Source organism: Vanellus vanellus (genome assembly GCF_965231255.1).
Source record: "Vanellus vanellus genome assembly, chromosome: 7".
In the NCBI taxonomy this organism is placed as follows: Eukaryota; Metazoa; Chordata; class Aves; order Charadriiformes; family Charadriidae; genus Vanellus; species Vanellus vanellus.
In genome coordinates, this window is record NC_138912.1 from 30934852 (window position 1) to 30957763 (window position 22912).

Below are 22912 nucleotides of genomic sequence, written 5' to 3' on the forward strand. Positions count from 1 at the left end.
TACGAACGCTTTAAACTGGTTAATTTATCTATTAGCCCAATCATGCTTTTACTAGTTTTTTTCCTCTTTACTTCAAATTGGACTCTTGCTTATGTTATAAACTCTCAGTAGAGAGTTTGTCATGTCACAAGGGCAATACATCATTTGGCATAACTAGCAGACTGGGCAGGAGAAGTCCAGAACTGGAAAACACTATGCCTGGAATAAATCAGATCAAGCTAAAAGGCAATGGCAAGCAAGATGAACTTGGCTTCGTCCATTACAATTGCTCACCAAAATGCAGTCACTCTATCAATTATGGAATTTCAACCAAATACTATTTTTTTTAAATCTGAAGTGTTCAGCATTGGCCTGTATTTTCTCTTGTTAAAAGCTGTGATAAATACCTGTCTTCTTTCTACCCGGTATCAGAGCTAGAGTAATGCTGATTTGCTTCTGAAAAATCTAATTTACAGTAGGTAAATATTACCCCAACATCATCTATAATTACAATAATAAGAAGACATATCTGTATTTCTGTTCTAGCCCTATACCGCTGCATAAAACCTCCAGGGCAGCACAAAAGAATTTGAAAAAGCCCTTGCTGTAGAGGGATACTCCAAAAAACTGGGGATAGAAGAATACTGAGGTGTTCAAAATTATCTCTATTTTGACCTAGTAGCTATATGCATCCAGTAAGTACATACATCAGAGCTTTTATAGCAGTTAGCACAAGAGCTCTCATCGCTCCTCTCCTCCTCCTCACAGTATTTATTTTCTTCACTATGACACAACATAAACTGTACTCTCTCTTTGAAAATCCGGTCGTTAATGACAGAAAAAGAAATACTTTAATTATTAAACCCAAAAGTGAGCAACACCAGTCCTGAATACACATTTTAGGTCTGAATCCACCACAAATGATGTTTGTCAAAAATAGAACACCCTCATAAAAGGATAAGCATTTATGGCAGTTTGAAAACACCACTGTCTTAGGTTAATATGCGTGGATTTTCTGTGTATTTGTGTCTAGAATTTACCTTTATTAGTGAGCTAGTGGCAAATTGAAGATGGCTATCTCCAAACATGCTTTTTATTATATATATTTGCAATATACAAACCACTAGAATATTACTTGCATATTTTCATATGATCAGATCAGAGAACTCTTGTCTTCAGCTATTTCAAGTACAGCATTAGGAATTTGTTTTAAAGGCCAATCAGACCAGTGGAAAATTCCCCACAGATTTTAATGGGCTACAAATTAGCCTTAAATCCTCATAGTATCTAATTATTTCAAGTTATTGATATTCATTCAGTTCAATTTGACTGCTTCGTATATTCTTTTAAATTTCCCCAGAAATCATATCACAATGACGTTAATGGTTGAGATGACTTCCAGCAAGCTATACTAAAGTCAGAAGAAGAAGAAAGAAAAGCACAAGAGAAAAGCCAAACCCTGTCCCCCAGTAGGCACAGGCAGCCAAGCTTTCTGAAGCCTAGCACAAAGTAACCAGTCAACTTTGTGAAAGCAACAGTAAAAGCAAGTGGTATTTACAACAACTGAAAATGGCCCAGTCCTGCCTCATGAATTTATGTCAGGATATAACACAGTAAAAAGTTATGAACGGTTTAACCTTAAACCTTACTTCTGAAATGATCAATTAGGCAACATTATGAGAAGCTTTATTTCTGAAGCAAATATCTCTATTTTGAAGAACAAAGCTAGATGAGAGCATCAATAAGATATTAAATAAATTTCTTCTTCAAGCTCTAAGACACAGATCCTACTTTAAAAAAAAAACAAACCCAAACAACAAAAATGTAAGTGGAAACGACATAATCAATTTCCTGATTGAAGAACTCAAGGCCAAGACCCATTAATCCCCATTAAAGAACTCATTCAAATGAAGGGCACTGGAAATGAAATGCAGAGCACTGCAAGCCCACTTTCCGTCGAAGTAATTGAAATATTACTGGCAACTGCAAACATAAGCTGTTTTGCTTTGTACAAGATGTTCCCACTGCCATGCAGCCAATGTTAATTTAGCAGATAGAGGAGCAAAGAAAGCTTGCAGGGCTGATCACCAACCACAGCTGCACATCTATCCCTGGCGCTCCAGCTTCCAAGCCAGGGCAGTGGCAACCTTAATCAAATAAGAGACCTCTACAGAGATACACTTAAGTATTCGAAGAATCAAGGTCAGAGGTTTAAAAACCTAAGAAAGCAGATGTGTGAACAATGTCATAAAAACAAACTAGATTTTTAAAGTCATTGTGGCTAAATGGAAACTCTTTCCTAGCAAATATTCAGACACTTAATTCAGTCCTATATATGAGAAATAAAATATTAAAAATAATAACTGATATTGGTAAAATGTAAAAAAAACAACAACACCTTAAAAATTACTTGACAACCTTCAATAAACATACACTAAAGTCACAAGGCAAAAGTTTATACTGTTTCAATAATTATTACAGAAATGTGCTTTTTTTGCATTAGCGTTTTCCTAAAGTTTTAGAGTGGAAAAGAGCATTTTAAAAGTGGAATCAATATCCTAGGTTTTGCAGTCTCATTGACTGCAAACTCAAAATTGTCTTATTTTCAACCAATATTTCCACCTTAGAAAGCTGGAGCCAAAAGCTTTAAAGAACCTGCTCCTAAGTCCCTGAAGCGCTGAGGTACTTCAAAGGGTGTATTTCCAATGACACAACACCACGATTTAATAACAATAAGAGCTACACAAAAGCGACCTTGGCATGCGTATAGTTTACTAGGGAAAAGTTCCAAAAAAAAATTGTTTCCGATTAAGGTATAATTAAAATATAGTAGTTTACTTGTACAATTTAATTTCCGAGGAGCTAAATCGATCCCTTGATGTTACTTGAAGAACTGGCTCCAGTAATTTCTACAAGCAGAAGGAACCATTACAATCATGTGGTTTAACCTCCCAGCTAGATAATTTGGTATCGGTGTTTCCATCCCCAGCCTGGGCTTTCTTTGAAGGTTCCTTTTCAGAGTATAATTGTGTCTTTGCATTGAAATCGGAACCTATCATAAGGCTCCGAAAGCTGTCCACGCTCTAGTAATATGCAAAAATTTGCAGTAAGGATCATACTTCAGATACTTCCCATTCATAAATCCATGGCATTTCATATGTGCTGTTTGCAAAACTGTGGATACACAATTTTATACTTATGGTCCCCACAATTAACCACAGTGCTTTTTCTTAAATACCACAGGCACTAAAGAGTGCCTTTTTCTTTACTACTATAGTTGAAAACACACTTGTATTGTTTCTTGTATTTTAGCATGATTGCGCTAAAGATAACACAGCATCTAAGCAAGAGCAAGACATTTTACTAAAACCTCATTTTTCTCCTACAAATAAAAGCAGAAGAAAGATATACAAGGAAGCAGCATGGACAGATGAATTTCACCCACACCCATTAAATGGGCTAAGCAGAGGGAAGGATGGAAGATTAAGGCAGAAGTGAAAATACCGAACAGACATTACCTTCAATCTCAAGAACACAGCTAATCACTAAGCAGAGCTTCAGTCTGATGTATAGAATGACAAAACACTTGGAAAAAAGAATAAAGTAAGCCCTTTGCTTTTTGTATCTTGTATTTCAAAGCCTAAGCTGATCTGATATATGTATGTGTGTGGGGGGGGAAATACTATGCTTACATATGTTACTGCCAAACTTGTATTACTCTCCATATGATGGAGGGCTACTTTCATTAAAAGGCTGAGCATTCTCAATTGCTAGCAATCTCGATGGGAACTGCTAAAATTTCATACTGATACGCAGAACCCTAAAGGAAAAACTAATATAGTATTGAATGGCACAATAAACTAATAATTTAAGATTTCATCAGTTGCATTGGGGAGCACACAAGCAGCATCTCTTCAGTTTTGCTTGTACAAATATAATATTTGACATTTTTATTCAAGTGTGTTCGAGGTAACTTTGGTCCCACATGTATTAAGGACTACCTATAGATATCAGTGTATCTAATGCCTAGGAAATCTGTATGCATTAACGTGCAGAGAGGGTGTCCCATCATGTAAGCGGTGGAATGTGTATATAATTATGCCTGCTCATCACATGATTGCACAGGATAGCAAACAATCTCTTTCTCTCTAAATATATAAAAGCAATTCAGCCCAGCATGTAAGAATAACTAAAATCATATTCATTACCTGTATTCTTTGCCTGAAGAATTCTTTTAAGAAAGCTGTTTCAGTTGACTATGTATTGAGTGGGGTGTCCCTGTCCTCCCTGCCCCCAAAATATTTATCTGCCTCTTAAACCAGAGTGCTACATCACTACAGCTTTGCTTCAATAAAAAAAAAAAAAAAAAAAAAAAAAAAAGGTAGTTCCAGTCAGTTACTGGTCAAGGACTTTTCATGAAGAATGGAGCTGCAAGAAGTCTTTCACTGCTACCATTTACACTCCCCTTACCAAGAGAAATAAACTACACAATGTTTCATTCCAGCTTACACACCTGTATTTTGTGAATAGCAATACCCCAGACCCACTCTGGTCTCCCAAGTACCCCAGGGGGAGCACAAGGCAATCCACTAGGATGCAGGAAGAAAATATATTTGTAGAATTCATAAAAGAAAAAAATATTTTAAAATAGTGTTTATTTCATCTTCATCTCATCCTTTTTAATTAATGTTTGTGCATGTTTTAGAATATATTAGTACAGCAGCACATGTATGTAATCTGTAAGTAAATACGCATATATTTGGGGTGCATGCTCAAAAATTTTTTACTGATAGGTATGTGCAATCAAAAAAGTTTGAAGACTGCTGCCCTAGACTGCTTTAAATACTTAAACATCAATTACATAATGTAAGATGAAGAAACCTTAGCAAATTTAAGATTGGAAGTTTTTATATCCAATATAAAATATAACCTCTTAATATGAAGTTCTGCAGCCATTGAAAATATTTTAAGTGAGAAATAAAAGTAAAGCTGTTCAGAATACCAAAACTTCAATTCCTGAAATTTGGACTTTATATAAACCAAAAGCATGATGAGAAACTCATCCCAGAGCAATGGTAGGCAGACAAATGAACCAGCTCTCTGACAGCACAAAAGGAAATGCCACTGGTCAGATCTTGCACCTCCCAATAAGAAAAGGTACCACAACCTCACACAAGTCAGGTACGGCAACCTCAGTTCCGCTTTCCTGGTACCTAGTATATGTCTCTTCCCCTTAATAACATTTCCTCTGTATTAAAACCGCCTTCCTTTCTCTGTTTATACAGGAAGTAATTTAGAGCTTTTGAATTCCCTTGGTGTCAAGTAGGAGAAAAACAATACATTCAATAACTCAACCTCATAGGCATTTTCTTATTTACTGTCATGTGTCATAAGTACAAGCTGTCGTCATCTCAAAAGTTAAATTTAATAACATCGTACTATTCAACACCCTTATGTTTAGTTAGAACTTCATCTTTAGATTAAATAGTGACTTTTAAGATTTGTATAAACAAAAAATTGAGCACTGTAATTTTGTTAGTAATCTAGATGTACGAACTATCTTTCTGTCTCAGACACTCACATATACCCACATCTCTATTCTCTGTGATTATAATTTTGTACTTTTGTTTATCGTGGCAAGTAACTTGCAGCATTATAAACCTGTTTTAAGAGAAAGTTTTGGTGATTTAGGAGTCAAGTACTCAAACCCAAGGAATAGCAGGGTAAAATGTTTTTTTCCTGAGGATCTAAAACAAAAGACATCCCACAGCATGGTACAACTAAGTTCTGGACTAAAAAGACTATATTTACTAAGCTAACAAAAAAATATTCAGATCGAGTAGTTTTAGTCACTACAGCAAAGTAATTATGCCAGACTTGTTACAAATGGCATCCTTTTAAAGTTGTCTATTTAAAGAGTATTTCATTGTTTATCACACATAAATGTTGATTTTAAGTTTTTTCAGAAAATTATACTCAAAGTATTCCATCCAAGGCTAATTAGAACATAGACCTAAGGCAGGCATAACAGAATCAGTTTTGTAGGACTAGCGTCTGTAAACTCAGAAAACCTGGAACCACTTTTCAGAGGAGCAATGCATCTTCTTAGCCCAAACCAAGTTCTCTCGAAGTCGTGGGATAATTTATTCCCCAGAGAATACTCATTAGTGTTGTGAAATTGATGTTGTTTATGAAGAGACAATTGCATTACTGGTAAATTAGATTTCAATTCTCCTGCATAAATGTACTATACAGTTGGCCCATTTCCTTTCATGTATTATACATTCCATAAAAGACACATATATCTTAACTACTGGGTTTTTTTTCCCTCATTTCCAATCATTTGAAATTACTTTAAAGGTTTCTTTGATAAAGATGAAGAAATTCAGTCCTAGTGGCATACTGGCAGTTTCAAACGAGAGTATCCACAAATATATGTGCCGAAAGACCTACCAGGCTTATGTCGGTAGACATACCACCTTCAATTATAAATTCAACCTCAGTTGCTTTGACAGGAACTATTACAGATGCATAGTATCTCCAGCTTAACTACCGTAGTTTTTTTTGAAAAAAGAAAAGAGGAGTTATTGTAACGACACAAAAAAAAAAAGCAAGAAAGCACAGTTCAATCTTATCTTTAATATATTTCAAGAGGAATATATTCTTATGAAAGTGCTATGTTAAACAACAAACTATTCACAAAGAAGATTAATTATGAGCATCACCATAAGAAACTACTTTAAACTGTGCAACCAGTATCATTATTGTAGAGACGATCTCACATGAGTCAGTGCAATTCACGCTCTACATTCAACAGCATTCAACTTCCATGGAAAATTTATCAGTAAGAGGAAAAAAATGGCAAATGTAATTATTTTTCTCTTGCGATGGGATATTTTTGCATAAAGCTGCCCAATCTATCTCCATCTTATATTATTACAAAAGTGTTTTTAAAAAGAAAAAATGAACTCTTTAAATTTAGCTTGGTATTTTGAACGGAAGCAGTATTTTATGCTATTTAGTATGATCTAATGTTTGGCCACTGAACGGATGTCATTCCGTCTAGCAGAATTCATAAATATTAAAGCTCTCAAAGTTAAACTATGAATTTCATTTTATTAACTACATTTGAAATGAATTACATTATTAATGACATAAGAATCATAATAGTCCCATCCTTGCCAAGTACGAAAAGGAAGAGTTCAATTAAATTACTGAGTATTTCATTATACACAGGTGACTTCCAGTCTGTACCACGATGACCAACCGAAATAGACAGTTGGTGTCACAACATACTATTAAACTAAGTGCTTCAGTGTCAAAAGATGAATGCTTACTTTTTTTTCTCCTCTCATCTGGCAAGACCAACAGGCAGGAGAGGAGAGCTAAAGCATAGATGACTTAATACTAACACATACAGTGGACTCCCTTCCAAACAGTTGCACTTATTAGCACATGCACCAGCATTCAAACAACTTGCCATCATCACTCTAGTAACAGTGCCAAGTAATGGTGCACCAGTAAATGCTTAACAGAGGGAGAAGGGAAGAAAAAAAAAAAAGAAAAAAGTAAATTCTCAATATTTTGCACTGACCGTCTGTTGTAAAGATCTAATGCAGACAGAAGACTGTGAGGGAAGAAGCATTTAAATGTAGAAACTGTAACTATTTTATAGTGTATAAAAAGCTACTAATGTTTAAGTCTGCACAAAGTGAATTGATAAATGACTGCTGTGCAAAACTGAAAACACAAAGTAACAGCTTATACAGTTGTGTTTCTTACTTAAGGCACAAATTTTACTTTTTGAATCTCAAAGACTTGAGGGGAATGGTGGAAGCCTTTCGTATGAGGGTAGAAAGAGCATACATAGTAGAATCAAAGAACATCACATTTGCTAAAGAAAAATTTAAAAATCACTCAAATGCTAGCATCTGCTCAGTAATTTTGCTTCATTAGGGAACCATAGAAGACTATTTTTTTGCACCTAAAGAACAAAGTCATTCATTCACAGTCATGTAGCAGATGAATTACGCTGAGGAAAGAACTAAGTCTGGAAAAAGCTGCAGACTATAATACTGTGGGGAGAAAGGGTTGCTGTGCGGAACAATCTGTTATGCCCATCCCTAAGCAGACAGAGCAGAGCAGCAGCCTCCAAAGCCTTTACATCAAAACAATGTTATAAAGAGGAAAAAAAAAGTCACAAACATTTTTACTTCAGTCACTGCCTACTGCCTTTTGAGTATATCCAGCTTCATGAAAGGCTTTTTTGGAAAAGCTGAAAATACACACTGCAAAGGACCAAACCTTGTCATCTTTACAAGTCTGAAACAATAGCTGAAAACATGACATTTTATTCTCTGTCCTTGCTACTAAAGAACTTTTCAGGGCAAGAAAATACAGGGTTGACAGAAGGAAAAAGACATAAGATACTATCCATCCTCCTTCTTCCCCCTCGTTTTGGATTTCAACTAAGTCAGGTTATATAAAGTAGCATGATAGAAAACTGTAAATTCTTGTGGTGCTTCTTCCACCACTCACTCTCTTCAATCTCCTTTTGCTTTTATCCTGCCAGTCCCCCTCTCATTGATACATTTCCTCTTAATTTATCCACTGCCTGTCAGGCCTCATTCAACTTCACTCATCTGCTCATTATCAAATGCAAAATAAGCAGGGGGAGAAAATTTTGGTCCAACAAATGATTAAGTAAAAAAGGACCGAAAAAGGAAATGTTAATTAAATAAAAATGGCATAATTTAGCAAACACTGAGGAAGAGCCACTTTTAATCCTCAAGAACCAGAGGACATCAGCTTCCCTTCTTTTCTCCAGTTTGGTAACAATTTTCTAGCACTTACACGAATAGTAACGGATTTCTACCCTGTGTCACTAGCAGTTGAGCATTACCTCATCCATAATGCAAGAGGAAGGCCTGAAGGTTGTCTGCTGCGTTACCCCTTTCAAATGACATTGCTGGAACTTACCACGAGTGATAGCACTAGGCAGCCAAGTTGGAAAACAAAAGAGGACAGACTGGAATAGGGCAGAAAATCCCCGAATAGTTAAGACTTTAAACTGGTCATTCTTTAAGTCTGCAGCAGGAAACTATTTACCTAATAATCTGCCAAGGCTTTTTTTAAGTAGTTCAAAATATTATGCCCCAGGTTAATCACTAGTATTACACTGTACTACAGTGACTTTACATTGCTGTGCAATGTTCAGAGAAGAAAATATGAATTTGCTCCAGTGATTTAACAACATTTTATTCTGTATTTGGTAAGAATGTAACTGCTTGATTTATAGCATGCTTAAGTTACAACAAAAACTGGTACCTTAAAGTCCTTTAAAAAAAAACAAAACAAAACATACAATTCAGCTAGAAGTGCGTAGCTGGTACAGTCAAACAGAACTCTTTCCAGAACTTTACTGTCCTCTTTAACTGCTCTAATCTTTTTTAATGCAGGGATGGTACTTTTCATTTATTTGTTCTTATGAACTAAGTGTGGAAAAATATGCTGAATTGTATGGCACATTAATGTCCACTCACACTTCTCTTCCATAACCCACCGCACTGTTGGAATAAACACCAAGACCATGACCCTGCTCTCTCTGAAATACACAGTGTAGAGCAACCCATGCTAGCCCACAAAGATAATAAGCATCAAAACTGTTATTAGTACATTGGCACGTCTGACGATTTATTCTGGGAAGTTCTAGTCTGATACAGCTCTTATGACACACGTACCCAAGTGTGCTGGATCACAGGTAACAGTATTTTTATATTTCATCTCAGTTTTCAGAGCATATACACAACGTAGGTTAACTGCGAGGAATAAGAAAAACTCTAGATCAATAATCTATCCAAGCTCTAGCCTAATAAACTTAACGTTCATCTACACAGACTTGTATGGAAGTGCCCAGAAGACAACAGACTCTCATTTCTAATCTGCAAGTCCAGGTGAACCATAACATTCTGCAGCAGAAAATGTCTCTGTCCTCTTCCCCCCATTTAAAACTGAAATAAGCATATTTAAAAAATAAAAGATGTGAAGAAAAAATTTCTAATCAAATCTGTCTGTAAGCTAGTGTTGAGGAAAAAACAATAAGCATTTGTTTAGAAATCAGAGTATCTTTAACTAAATACTTATTATGGTCTTGAAACCTTTTTAGGCTAACTTCTAGCGAAAGGACAGGTTTATTTTAACATGCAGCTCTACAACTGCCTTAAAATGATAAGGGATTGTATGGATGCTGAAGAATTAAGTCCTACTGATCTGACTTAATGCATAGATCACCACTGCTACACAAAGGAGGCAACAGAAACATGGCTGGAGAAACATGGACCTTTAATTTAAATACTTACAGATTGTAATTGAAGCACAGCTAAAATACACCATTTGCAGACAAATGGCTTATGAGGAGGTAGCGAATTGTATCAGCCTAATTATGCCAGAGCAAGACTGTGTTTGTGCATGTGCACGCATGAAAAAAAAAAATTGGAATATTAAGTATATCTTCCTGTGCACGAGATCCTTTCTTACATATTTGCATAGTTTTCTCATCCCTTACAGGTAAACAGAAAAGACAGAGCAGGCTACTGAAATTAGTGACAGAAACACGAAAGAAACAATGGAGTTTCTCCCCTAAATGACCACAATATTTTCATTGAAGGGTTATCAGCTTCATTTACTCCAGAGTGCCATACCTGTTGAAGTTAATGTCTGGATAACTAGAATACTCAGACTTCATCTTCGCATTGCGACGTGGAAAAGTACAGAAGAAAGCATTGGCTAGAAAACTAGCAATCTGTTCCTGTGACATTGTGATGGAGTGATTCATCTTTTGTTTCAGGAGAGGTATTGGCTACCAACAAAAGAAGTGAGGGGGAGGGAGGGGCAGGAGAGAAGCGAGGGAAGGAGAGAGAAAAATAATTAGCTTACCCGTTTTAAAAGAAAAAACAGGAGCACAAAATTACATTTGTTAAATTAGAGCAAGAGTAATTTAGGCCATTGGTGAAGCCTTTAATCAGCAGCACCATTAAAGTCAAAAACAGTTTATTCAAGACAATTCAGAAAAAGCTTGCTTGACAAACCGCAGATTTCTAATCAATAATAAAAAGAAAGACCAAGAAAACACAACTTATCAAACAAAACCTTGAGGAACGGAGGGGGAAAAAAAATAGATGGGATGTTGCAAATCCTGGGCAATCTTAAAAACTGAAGCAAAACCCCACTTTCAATAGCTGTGTCATTAAGGACCCTTAAGGAATGCTTTCAGCTACAATAACCGTGCTTTATACTTCACAAGGAGACATGGAAGGCATGCCACAGATCATCACTTTATGACTCGCTTGGAATTTTTTTCCATCCTACTTGAAGAAATAACCCTGATAATATTTCCAGAACACGCACGAGTACCGATTCTTTTATAATCAGAATGAACAAATAGTTCATCTTCACTTTGGTCTTCGGTTTGGAGTTTCATTTGACTCTAGTCACTGTTTCCTTAATATAAAAGGAAACATAGGGGTGGAGGAACTAACAAACCCTGATGTGTTATACATTTTATCAGGCTTTAGCCTCCTGATTTGGCATTTTTGCTTACCACATTCACAGCTTTTTCTTTTTTTTTTTTTTTAATTACGTGATAATACTAAGGGTGTGTGTGTGTGTGTGTTATTCTGACTGCTAAGGAGTCCTGTAACAATTATGATTAACCCACTTGACAGGAGAAAGAGAACAGTTTTCACCCGTTCTTCCAGTATTCTCAGTCATTGTAATTAGCCTAGCTCCAGGAGAGCTGAGCAGCTACATTTTATTCCTTTTAGTTGTGAATACAGAAATTGCTACTAATTTGAACTCTTGAATACACAGCCCTGTTTACTCTACAAAACAAACAAGTTTTCCTTCATTCTTAGAGCTACTACATTCACATTCACTGAATCTCATTCTGTCTTCTGGCTATTTAATTAACAAGCTGTATTATGATGTCTGAAGTCACACAGCTAGAGGGCGAATAGGCTTGAGAATCTCCCTGTAATAAGTGCTACAGCCTATTAAAAATAGCATATTTTGGACAGTATGCTTTATTGGAACAAATTTAACTTGATGTCTAACCAAAAAAATGAGTCTGACGAAGTTCTTCACAATTTACACTGCCTAGCAGTGCATCATCCTTATAAAAGGCGTTACTATATGAACTTGCAAGCGTTGTGCTCGATTTTGTGTTCAGACATTTCATAGCATTCTCAAAAGCTTTCCCCATCAAGTGACTAGTAAAAAAAATAAATTAAAAAATATTCAGTGTTTGAAGTTATGTATCTACTGTACGACCTCTGTGGCATAACAAAGTAGGGAGAGATTTTCCCTGCTCCTGTCCAACAAAATCAATTTAGAAAATTTTAACAAAGGAGCTTACAAATTAGAGTCATTACCCTGCTAACGTGTTACCTATCATACATCTTCACTGCCTTGATCAGTGCTATTCACTTTTATCAGATTTACTACCTACAGAACTGATTCCCATAACAATAATAAAGAATTAGTTAAGGTTTGTATGTGTGCAAGTATTATAATGCTTTAACTAGAAGAAAATATGATGCCAAGTAAGTAAAGGCTTTATGAAAAATACTACTTCTAGGATTAAAAAAAAATCTAAAATTAAAAATTAGACATTTCAAGATTATTGAAGTATTTCAGTTTATAAGTGTAATTTTCAAGCCTGATAGGATTCGTGGCCATTTCACTTAAGAAAATCAAGAAGCAACCCCAGCATATAGAAATGCAGGTGTTACTGAAGTTCAGCCTAAAAATATGACAGCGAGATATACTTTTTTACATTCTATTATGTCATTATAGATGTGCACTGTCTGTTCTGCTCCCTAGGCCTCAGCTACACTCAACACAAAACCTATAGCTTTTATTAAAAATGCAACATGATCCTGATGTTTTGACCTTACCCATTAGTTACAGTTTGCAGAAAAGCAGTCTGCCACAGAGCACTTCACTAGCTGGGTTACTTACCTGGGTGCAGATACTAGGGAGACAGAGCGCCAGCTTGACCATATCAGGAAGAATGGACTGGAACAAGTGTTGAGCTTCTGCATCTTCAAGAACCTGTTAAAAAAATTAAAAAAGGCTTTTTAACTGAGAAATAATGATTGTATGATAAGTTTGTGAAAACAGGACCTATTCAAAAGAAACAAGAGGAAAAAAAAAAAAAAAAGGTCCTATTAGCTTCGTGTAAATCTGCAGCATTTTTCATGGTAGTACCTCACCGCATTTCACCTTGCAATAATCCACTAACTGAAATACAGAAACAACTCTCAAAAGTTGCAGTTGAGAAAACATGTCACCAAATGCCCTATAAAGGAACCTTGAATAAGTTATCCTTTAGTTGGACTCTTTCCAGAGCAATGAACCAAATTCTCAACTGGTAACAACCACTACCTAAGCACAAAAGCATTGGAATGATTTACTTAACTATTTACTTAACTTTCATATTCAGGTCAAAGTCCAGGACAAATACCTGTGACATTCTCCTGTTAAGGACATATGAAATGCTCTGCTGGGTCAGATCAGTGGTCCTCAGCAGCAGCAACAGGAAATGCTACGTACGAAGAGCATGCAAGCCTGGGCACATTCTGCTGTCCATCCCCACCATGTTCCCTCAAGAACTATAGCTGTTGGATTACATACGTTAATGGGTGCAGCCTGCCTGGTCCCACGTGCTGAAGTTGTAATCTTTTCAGTCTCTTCCTGTAAGACAGCTGATCCTATGACTATTTTAGCTGCCCCTCTCTCCCTGCTCTAATGTTCTTCCTGAGAAGGAGAGACCAGAGTTGACAACACTCAAAAAAATGGGCACACCAATGTTTCACAAGGCTTCTCAAAGCTTTTATACCCAAGACCAAGTCGCATCGAACGCTTCTTGTCCTATTCTCAGTTCCCTGCGTGACACTGTCTGGCCCACTGCTGACATGTTTTGCTACCAAAGCATATCAACTCAACATATTCAGAGAAACACCAGGATCTCTCTTCTAAGTTGCAACTGCCAGTTCTGAGCTCAGCATAACGTACTGAGGGTTTAGATGAACCCACCCACTCCCCACACCCCCATTCATGTACTATACATCCATTTCTAAAAGGTGCAAAAGGTTCTTTACGGTGGGCAATGCTCTTCTAAGAAAAGCTAGGATAGGCACATGAAGGGGATGTTGTGAAAAGAAAAGCAACACAAAGCAGTGGGAGCTGAAATACGCAAAGTGGCACAAAAGCATGCTGTATCCTCAAAAGTCTCTCATTCTGCCCTATGAATGGGCTGAAGTAAGATCAGGAAAAAAAAAAGCACATTCTCCATCTTCCTGTGCTGTGGTGCAGTTTTTCCCCCTGATCTAGAGATCCAGGTACCAGATGTGACTGGCTGTTAGATTTACATGCTGCATTTAAAGCAAAGAGCAGACAGAAGAAAATACACAACTTGCATTACAGATGGGGAACACCAGATAAAGGTTACGGTTCAGCCTTCTACCTCCCTCTTTCCCCTACATCCAGGGAATCTTTGAGACAACTACCTTCTAACAGTTTCTATATTAAAATAATTAAAATTCTGAAATTGTGGCTTTACAACTATAGAATATTATTTTTCAAGTAAAACTGTCAGAACTCTGAGAAGAGAAGGCCCCCAGGAGACCTTATTGTGGCCTTCCAGTACCTTAAGGGGGCCTACAGGAGAGCTGGGGAAGGACTTTTTACTAGGGCATGTAGCGATAGGACGAGGGGGAATGGCTCCAAACTGGAAAAAGGTAGAAATCTAGATTAGATATTAGGAAGAAATTTTTCACTTTGAGGGTGGTGAGGCACTGGAACAGGTTACCCAGAGAGGCTGTGAAAGCTCCATCCCTGGAGGTGTTCAAAGCCAGGCTGGATGGGGCTTTGAGCAACCTGGTCTGGTGGGAGGTGTCCCTGCCCATGGCAGCGGGGCTGGAACTCAATCTTCAAGGTCTCTTCCAACCTAAACCATTCTATGATTCTAAAATAATTGGATTTACTACCAGTTTCACACAAAAACAATAGCAGACACAATGGATGAGACAGCATCAAGGTATTATCAACTTTAGTCTCTGTGACATTTCAGAGTAATTGTGAAATCACATAAAGTGATCTTTTTAGTTATATAATCAAAGCTTTGTAATTCATACTTCAATGGAAAGTTTCACAGAGGCTTCAGAATATATAAAAAAAAAAAAATACTGGCAATTTTCTTAAGAAGAAAATATGGTGCCTCTGATTCAAAGCACACTGTTCCCCATAAACGCCAAGCTGAAAATATTGTTTGAAGGCTAACAACTTCTGTAGTTATTTTAATGATCTTGGAAGAACAGAAGTATCTCTGCTCTATTTCCTCCTGTTCCAAGTGATATAAAGAGATAAGAGTACTCAGGAAGTTAAAAAACAAGAACACAAACAAATGCTCAAAAGACATACAACTTATGGTGGGGAAGGGGCACCAATAAAACAATCCCAATACCTACAGTTACTTTCCATCCATTTTGTATGCTGCTCATGGAGACATACAAATAGGGTTCCAATTTAAAGTTTTAAACTGAAACAAGAACTTTCGAAGAACAGCAAGCCTAGGAAACATGAAAGTCATTTGATATAATAGAGGAGGAATCCAATACACAAATTATTACTGAAAAAGTCAAGCTTTTTTTTTTTTTAAGGTTAAGAAATGAAGAAGATGCATCTCTCTCCTGTTGTTGGCTGCATATGCACCTACATATTTATACAGTATAAATCAGATATTGAAAATTATGACCTTTAACATCATCTGCTCTAGCAGGAAACTTTGTTCTCTTCTTATGCACAATGTTTTTAAGTGCCATAAAGTAACAAAATGAGCATTTAAAGGCTGGAACTTCAGATCTCAATACATAAAATGAATATGTAAGTTAAATCTATTCAAAAGATGACATTTAACCCCAGATGTCTACCCAGCTGTCAAATTCTGATATTCTCTCCCCTTCGGGTAACACTTCCTCTCTTTTAAAGTTGACATATAAATAGTGGCTGCTATGCTTTGCTGGCTGCCACAGACTATACAGTATCACTTATCTGGTGACACATTATGGCACTGGACTTTGTCATAGCTGTCAAGACTTCAACCTTTTCTTTATGCTCCTTTGAAAACAATATAATACTATGAGACAATTTCTTCCCAAAACAGAAGCAGGGCCAGCAATTGCACAGCTCAGCTCTGATACAAAATGCGTAACTACAAAGTTCACTTCTTAAACTCTGAAATTCTACTTTTCCTTCTCCTTAACCTTTCTAATGTTGCACCAGAACATGCTCTCATCTCTATATTGTTCCTATGTATGACTTCTACTAGACATCCACTAACAAAAACCTCAAAATTCAGAGCTCTTAATGCCCAGAAGTGTTTTCATTGGACTTCAGACAGGTTATTCTTACATGACAAATAAATGACTTCAAAAAGATGATCATTGTGAGTGCTAAGTTCACAGACCTTGCCAAGAAACTCTTAACTCCACATCATCCTCTAATCAAACCACCAAGCTGCCTAAGCATCCCTGTTTTGAATACTGCCCTATTTAGGCAAAGGTCTCCTAGATATCGCAGGGAAGCACATCAACAGTTTTCAAGCTCAAACATAGTTTGTTTCTTCCTGGAAACGTTGTAACTTCACAAAATAGCTGCTGCAGTGAGTAATCCAAGAACTCTGTTGTTCAACTGCAGGTGCTGCTTTGTTTATTGTTTTGGTTTTATTTAGAAACAAACAACCAAAAAACCTTTCTCCCTAAAAACAACTGCTTCAGGAATTACTCAGTCCTGAGCTTCCCATTTATATCTTGAGGCTATAACCCATTACTGAACAGTGGCAGTAAGCCAGAAATATGTAGCCTTCCTTACTTTACATTTCTAAAAAACTAACTTGAGTCATGGCCACATCCATGTAATCATAACTTTCTGCCCAGGGACTCTTCCTGTACAGGTACCACTCCTATGAGGTTTCTAAGGAAAAGAACACTTGCAAAACCCTGGCTGCTTGGCCCTCATCTTCTTTTGACCACTAAACCTGCATGACACCCCAGTTACATCTTTGTAGACCAGTAGAACAGCCACTGTCACTGCATATTCTCAGCTATGATCAGTCCAACACAGAGCCTGGTTCTATCTGTGACAGTCTTTTCAGACTTCGAAAGGAGCAAAAAGAGCACTCAAATCATGGAAAGTAAAAGGATTCCAGGACACAGAGTGCTGACACCACAGCTACATCTGACAGACATCCCACAACGCAAATGCCAACCCATGAGAACCTAGCAACAGCACAGAGAATACCTGGTCACAGAACTGAATGAAGATTTATTTTGAAGGAAACTCTCTTCAGGAAGCAGTGACTTGTACTGATGTAAAAATCCAGCATATTTAAAGTCACGTTACACATTCTACTTATTTGTTGCTGTTAAAAGAGGGATATGTCATTCTATCTCCCCAAATACACACACCATGTTTCGCCAGTTCCCACGTTCATCTGATAACTTCCTGAGATCCTTCAGCTTGCTAATGCTACAAGAAAATAACTTGGGAGGGGGGAATAGTCTTCCTCTGCATTAATGAGTCAAACCAGACTGCCAAAAAGTCTTGCATTATGAGATGCTATGCAGGGTGGGTGGTAGATGAAACAGAACCAGTCACACCTCTTGTGAAAGCGCTACAAAGGCAGATACCTGTTGCAACTCTTCTCACTGAAAAAGCAGTAATATTCTAGTTAGTGTGAAGCCGTTACAACAAGCACCTCACTTTGAAGTAAATCTCCTAGTAAAGGAATGTCTGCTTTGATTCAGTAATGTGCTTTTCACTGTGTGCAATCTTTTTCAAGGCTACAACCATGCAAAGATTAAGAGAAAGGATTGTATTTCCATTGTTAAAAAAATAACATTCGTTTTATAACTTTGAGGAATTCTAAAAAATGAAATGGTTGTCAAAAATTGCTGATAAAGGAAAATACATTAAGTATCATAGCAATTTTGTTTTTGAACAATTGATCAGTTTCTCCTTTCCGTATTATGCATACATGTCCTCTGCAGCTTCCTTCAGGACTTGAAATAAAAACACAAATATATTGTTGACTTTATTCATAGTCCTCCAATCATGCAAAAAATTATTTAGGAATTAAATAAAAGCAGGAGTTATACCCTGAGGGAATCAGAGCTGCAAAGCATGACTTGTCTTTTGCCAAAGAAATCACTTGGCGATTTCATCAGTATTTGCACTTGAGTAACTGGTGAAATGAACATGACTTAGGGCTCCAATTCATAAGATGCAAATGGTTCAGCGAGCCGTAGCAGAGGTAAGAGCTCTTGGCTAAACCTGCATTGCAATTTCACAAAATGAACATTTATACTGTAGCAAAGAAGCCTGACTAAATGCCGCCATAAGTAATGGCCTCTTGTCACTATAAACCAGTCCTCCGAAATGTAATGAACGGGTATGCCTGACAGTCCTAATAAGAAGGATCTGAGGTAGCATGGGGCGATAGTGATGGTAGAGAGTCTAAATCTAAATCTGACAGCTCATCAAACCAAACAAACTGCACGTACAGAACACAAATTTGGACAGCTCTATCTATCACATGGGAAGGTAGAGTCATCACGCCAACAGGCAACCAGCATGCTAAGATAGCAATGGCTTAACGCTTTCAATTTGTTTGGTTTTGTTTCCCCATATTAACTTTTGTAGCAGGACAAGGACCAACTGAACCACGTTCTTAAGGATGAAAGGGAAGACCAGAATGCTTCCTTCACCCTTTGTGTCTCTTATTTCTTAATTCTAATGGATTTTGACTTTCTGACTTTTTTCTTCCCAGCTGCCATAATGCCTCATGCACTTTCTTAGAATTACTTTGTTTCAGTTAGAGTTTGTAAGTGCTCTGTACCATCAGTTACTATACTGAACTGTCTTTCCAGTAACAGTTTTCCTAATTATGCTAATGTAAGATATCACATGGTTAGAGGCAGTTATAACCTCCTAACTAATTAGACAAACTATAACTTCTATGTACTCTAGTCACAGTAAGTTCATTCTCCTAATTTCAGGAATAATATTTTTCTTTTACTGTCTTCACCATCTTCAATTTGTCTCAAATAAAAAAAAAAATCTCAGTATATTTTTACAGCACATTAAGACGCACATGATGAATATTTCCAAGCTGGAAAAAACTTGGTTGCAAATAGAGGTGTAGTAAATAAGGACATATATAGCCTACCTAAACATAACATCATTATTAAACCTCCTTCAAGTCTGCAATTCAAAGAAAATAACAAAGAAAGATATATGAACAAAGCAATGCTATTCACATTCTCACAAAGAGAAATACTTGCTCAGTGCCACAAGCAAGGAATATGCAGGTGGCACGCACCACAAAATATAAGACAAGTTGGAATAGTCTCCTGAAAAAAAAAATTGAACAACTTTTGTAATTTCACAATTTTGGTGAGGATAAAAGGGAGGACAAAAAACTGAAAAAAAGTAAAAATGTATTTGGGGAACAAGGACAATAGGAACTTGTGTTTGAAGGCCTTATTTCTTTTTAAGGCTGTTAACAGTCTCGTTCTACCCGTAAGCGTTTAAAATTACGCTTTTTTCATGCAATGCATAGACTGTATCTCCCTTCCAATGGGTCCCACTTCACTGTCAAATGAGATGAAAGAGTTCAACTGTGCTCTTGCACTATTCTACAGGGTACTGGTTCTTGTGCACTTTTGGATAATAACAATTTTGATTTCCCACTTTTTTTTTTTTTTAAAGTGTACTGCACAGAAGCAACTCCCAGTCATTTTGAAGCGTCTCTCTCACTATTCCCCTCCAGCTAAGACCCTCCTTTGAGACAACACACAAAATCCTGAGCGTGCTTCAGTAATTACAACATGCAATCTATTTATTTATTATGTATTTATTTATTGCACTAAACAATATTGTCTTCATTTTTTCTTCCTTCCAGAGCAGCCTGTACTTAATTACTTGTTCTCATACAGGAGTCACATGTTTTTTATATGCTGTTAGCGTAACACTTAAACGTGGTGGAGTCTGGGATCTATGACTAGAAGTCCCTGGTGCCAATACAACAAGTCACTGTCTATGACGTTTAAGCCTTTTACCTGAAAGTAAACCAACGTCAGACTGCCAAACTGTACTCCCTTTCTTCCCTTAATACTCACCATAAGTGTTTTTAAGCATTATAGAATCCTAAAAGCAGACTCTCAATCTGTTATTTGGAAAAGCTGGAAAACAAACCCTCAAAACAACCAAAAAGCCTAAACAAGTTCTTACTGGGTGACTTCAACAACTAACATACTAACTTAATAAACTCCCAAAAAACCAAAACAAGCCTCACTAACTCATACTCTCCACAAAGCCTTTTCTTCTGGACAGGGAGTAGATGAATTCTACTTGAATGCACTGTGCCACAACTATCAGTATATCTGATACCGAGACAGAGACACTAGGCTGCAGTCTGCTAACTTGTATGCCTATGTAAAACAAACTCTTCGTCATGATGTAAAATATTATACATATAAACAAGACTGAAACCTAGAAGGAATGCAGGGGCCAGGGAGTTGGGGGTGTGGATTTTAGTTCCCATTGTATTAAGTTAATTAACTTTGAAAAGTGCAGCAGAGAATAGACTATCATCTTCCACCTTTAGTTTCCCTACAAAACTAATTCAGTAGGAAACACACTGAGCTGTCAAATCCATCCCATTTCTCAAGCACTTGTCTGATTAGAAACCAGAGGAAGGACGAAGTAATCTTTGGAGGGAAGAGGGGAAAAAAAAAAAAACAACCACCTCCTAACACTGGATTATGCAGAGAAGAATCTTATTTAAGAAAAATGCTTCTGACATTTATCAAAACCACAAACTGACACTTCAAAAAAAAAAAAAAGAGGAAGACAGCTTACAAGGCAGAGGTTAATTCATTTTTGTTTAATTTTTTTTCCCCCTGAAGGCTCATTCACGTCTTCTGCCAATCCAACCCTGGAATGATCTCTCAGGTGTATCATCCCTAACAACGGCAGCTTTGTTCTCAAAGCTTTTCAACATTCTAAATAAATGCTCAGAGAAAAATGTGTATTTATATTTCCATCTCCTCTTAATAGCTTTAGAAGCCCAGTTTATGCTTCTGAGGTACTGGAAATCTAACCACAATCATTTTCATTACAAACGAGGGAAACCTCAGTCCTGATTCTCTACAGGCCACCAATAGGATCTACCTGTGTGTTCTTGAAGAGAAATTCTATCATGACTAGAAGCATCACAAACATTTCCAAAGCAGTGGCAGAGTCCTGAGAAGAAAAGTCAAATACTGCTTTCTAAATACTTTTGAGTTACTCTTGGAAAGTACAAAGTAATGGAAAGGACAGTGACCTTGTTTCTAGAACAAGGCTGTAACATGAGAAAAAAAAAAAAGTATCTTTCATCTAACACAAGCTAATGGTGAAAACAATCCTTTTCCAGGTTCATTCAAAACTTTCACCTCTCTAAACACAGTACTTAGGAAAACAAAGGTTTAATACTGCTATGATTTTAAAAACATCTGCTAAGAACCATAGTGTGGAAGCTTTCAAAAGCTATCAAATATTTAACTACAAATTTTCAACCACTTTTGAAACGGATAACCTTGGCACTAAAAGCTTCATGAGACAACATAGCTATTGCCCTTATGAAAGCTGTATTTTCTTTAACATTACCAAAAACCAAGTCAAGCACAAACAGAAGAGGAAAAAAAAGCATCAACTAAAGATAACACAATAGCATTGTAGATGTCAACAAATCGATAGACTTTTTTTGCTTGTTTATCAGAATTACAGACTCAAAATTACCACTACCTTGAGAAAAACATCTAGTAATTAAGATTATATTGGCCAAATAAGACCCTCAGACCATCTCCAGAGTACACACTCTGCCACCTTTGCAAACCTGCTCTTTAAAGAATGCATCACAACTAATAACAAACTCTGAAAGGAAGCTATATAAACAAATACAGTTTTTCAGATGAAAAAGCATGAGAAGAATTGGAAATGTAGTTACAATATACTTAATTTATGCCTTCATAGTCATCCTAACAATGGCAATGCCTCTTTATTGCTTCCCTACTTCCACATACACTTTTTCAGAGAGAGCTTCTCTTGAGAGCTTTGACCATCATCAGGGTTTTTTTTTTTGTCAGTCTAACTGCTCCAGACATGGGAAAAAAAAAATTCTAAAGGCACAAAGCAGCTAAGGAAAGCCACCAAACCAAACGGAGCTTCTCTTAGTCATTTGGGATAGATAGGTGAGCACAGATAAATAAGGATTTACACAATGGAAGCAAAGAAACCTGTTCATTGGCCCCCTGCTGCCAAAGCAAAACAAAAAAACAACTATCAGAACAAAGCTTTTGAAATGAGAACATTTATATTTACAGATTTTTTTTTTCTTTTCTTCTCTTTTTTGAAACACGAATGTTCTCAATATAGTGAAAAACTATGGAAGAGATCCTCAGGATGTATCTTCACATTGTCGCAAAGCACTAAGTAACCACAAACACTTAAGACACGATATCTGGTATGTGCAGATATCCCTTCCCTGGTAATTCCAAGTCAACAGTCTGATGCAACAGTCATTGCGAAAGTGCTTACAAAACACCACTTAAAAGATACTCAACTGTTTTGCTGAGAAAGTACAGAAAACTAAGAATAAGCCTTTAATTCAATACTCAGCGCTATTTCTCCTCTACAATGCTTAGCTTCTAATGTTTTGAATGTGTACAAGATGCATATTCCCCCACCCCAAAAAGCTCAGATTTTGTTCAATATGGGGGCAAATTCCTTTCGGTTACTGTGAAAAGAAAACCCTCCATGGCACACTCAAAAG

The 22912-nt window shown here is 36.8% G+C and overlaps 1 protein-coding gene across 1 annotated transcript in view; it reads right to left on the bottom strand.

Moving 5' to 3' along the window:
• PARG (poly(ADP-ribose) glycohydrolase) overlaps positions 1-22912 on the bottom strand; it is a gene marked incomplete at its 5' end in the record, with an annotated part of 70399 nt that overhangs the window by 26412 nt on the left and 21075 nt on the right. The window contains 2 exons of the mRNA XM_082486365.1: positions 10680-10837; positions 12997-13089. Of these exons, the coding sequence (XP_082342491.1) occupies positions 10680-10837; positions 12997-13089 (251 nt within the window). The remainder of the gene's footprint in view (positions 1-10679; positions 10838-12996; positions 13090-22912) is intronic.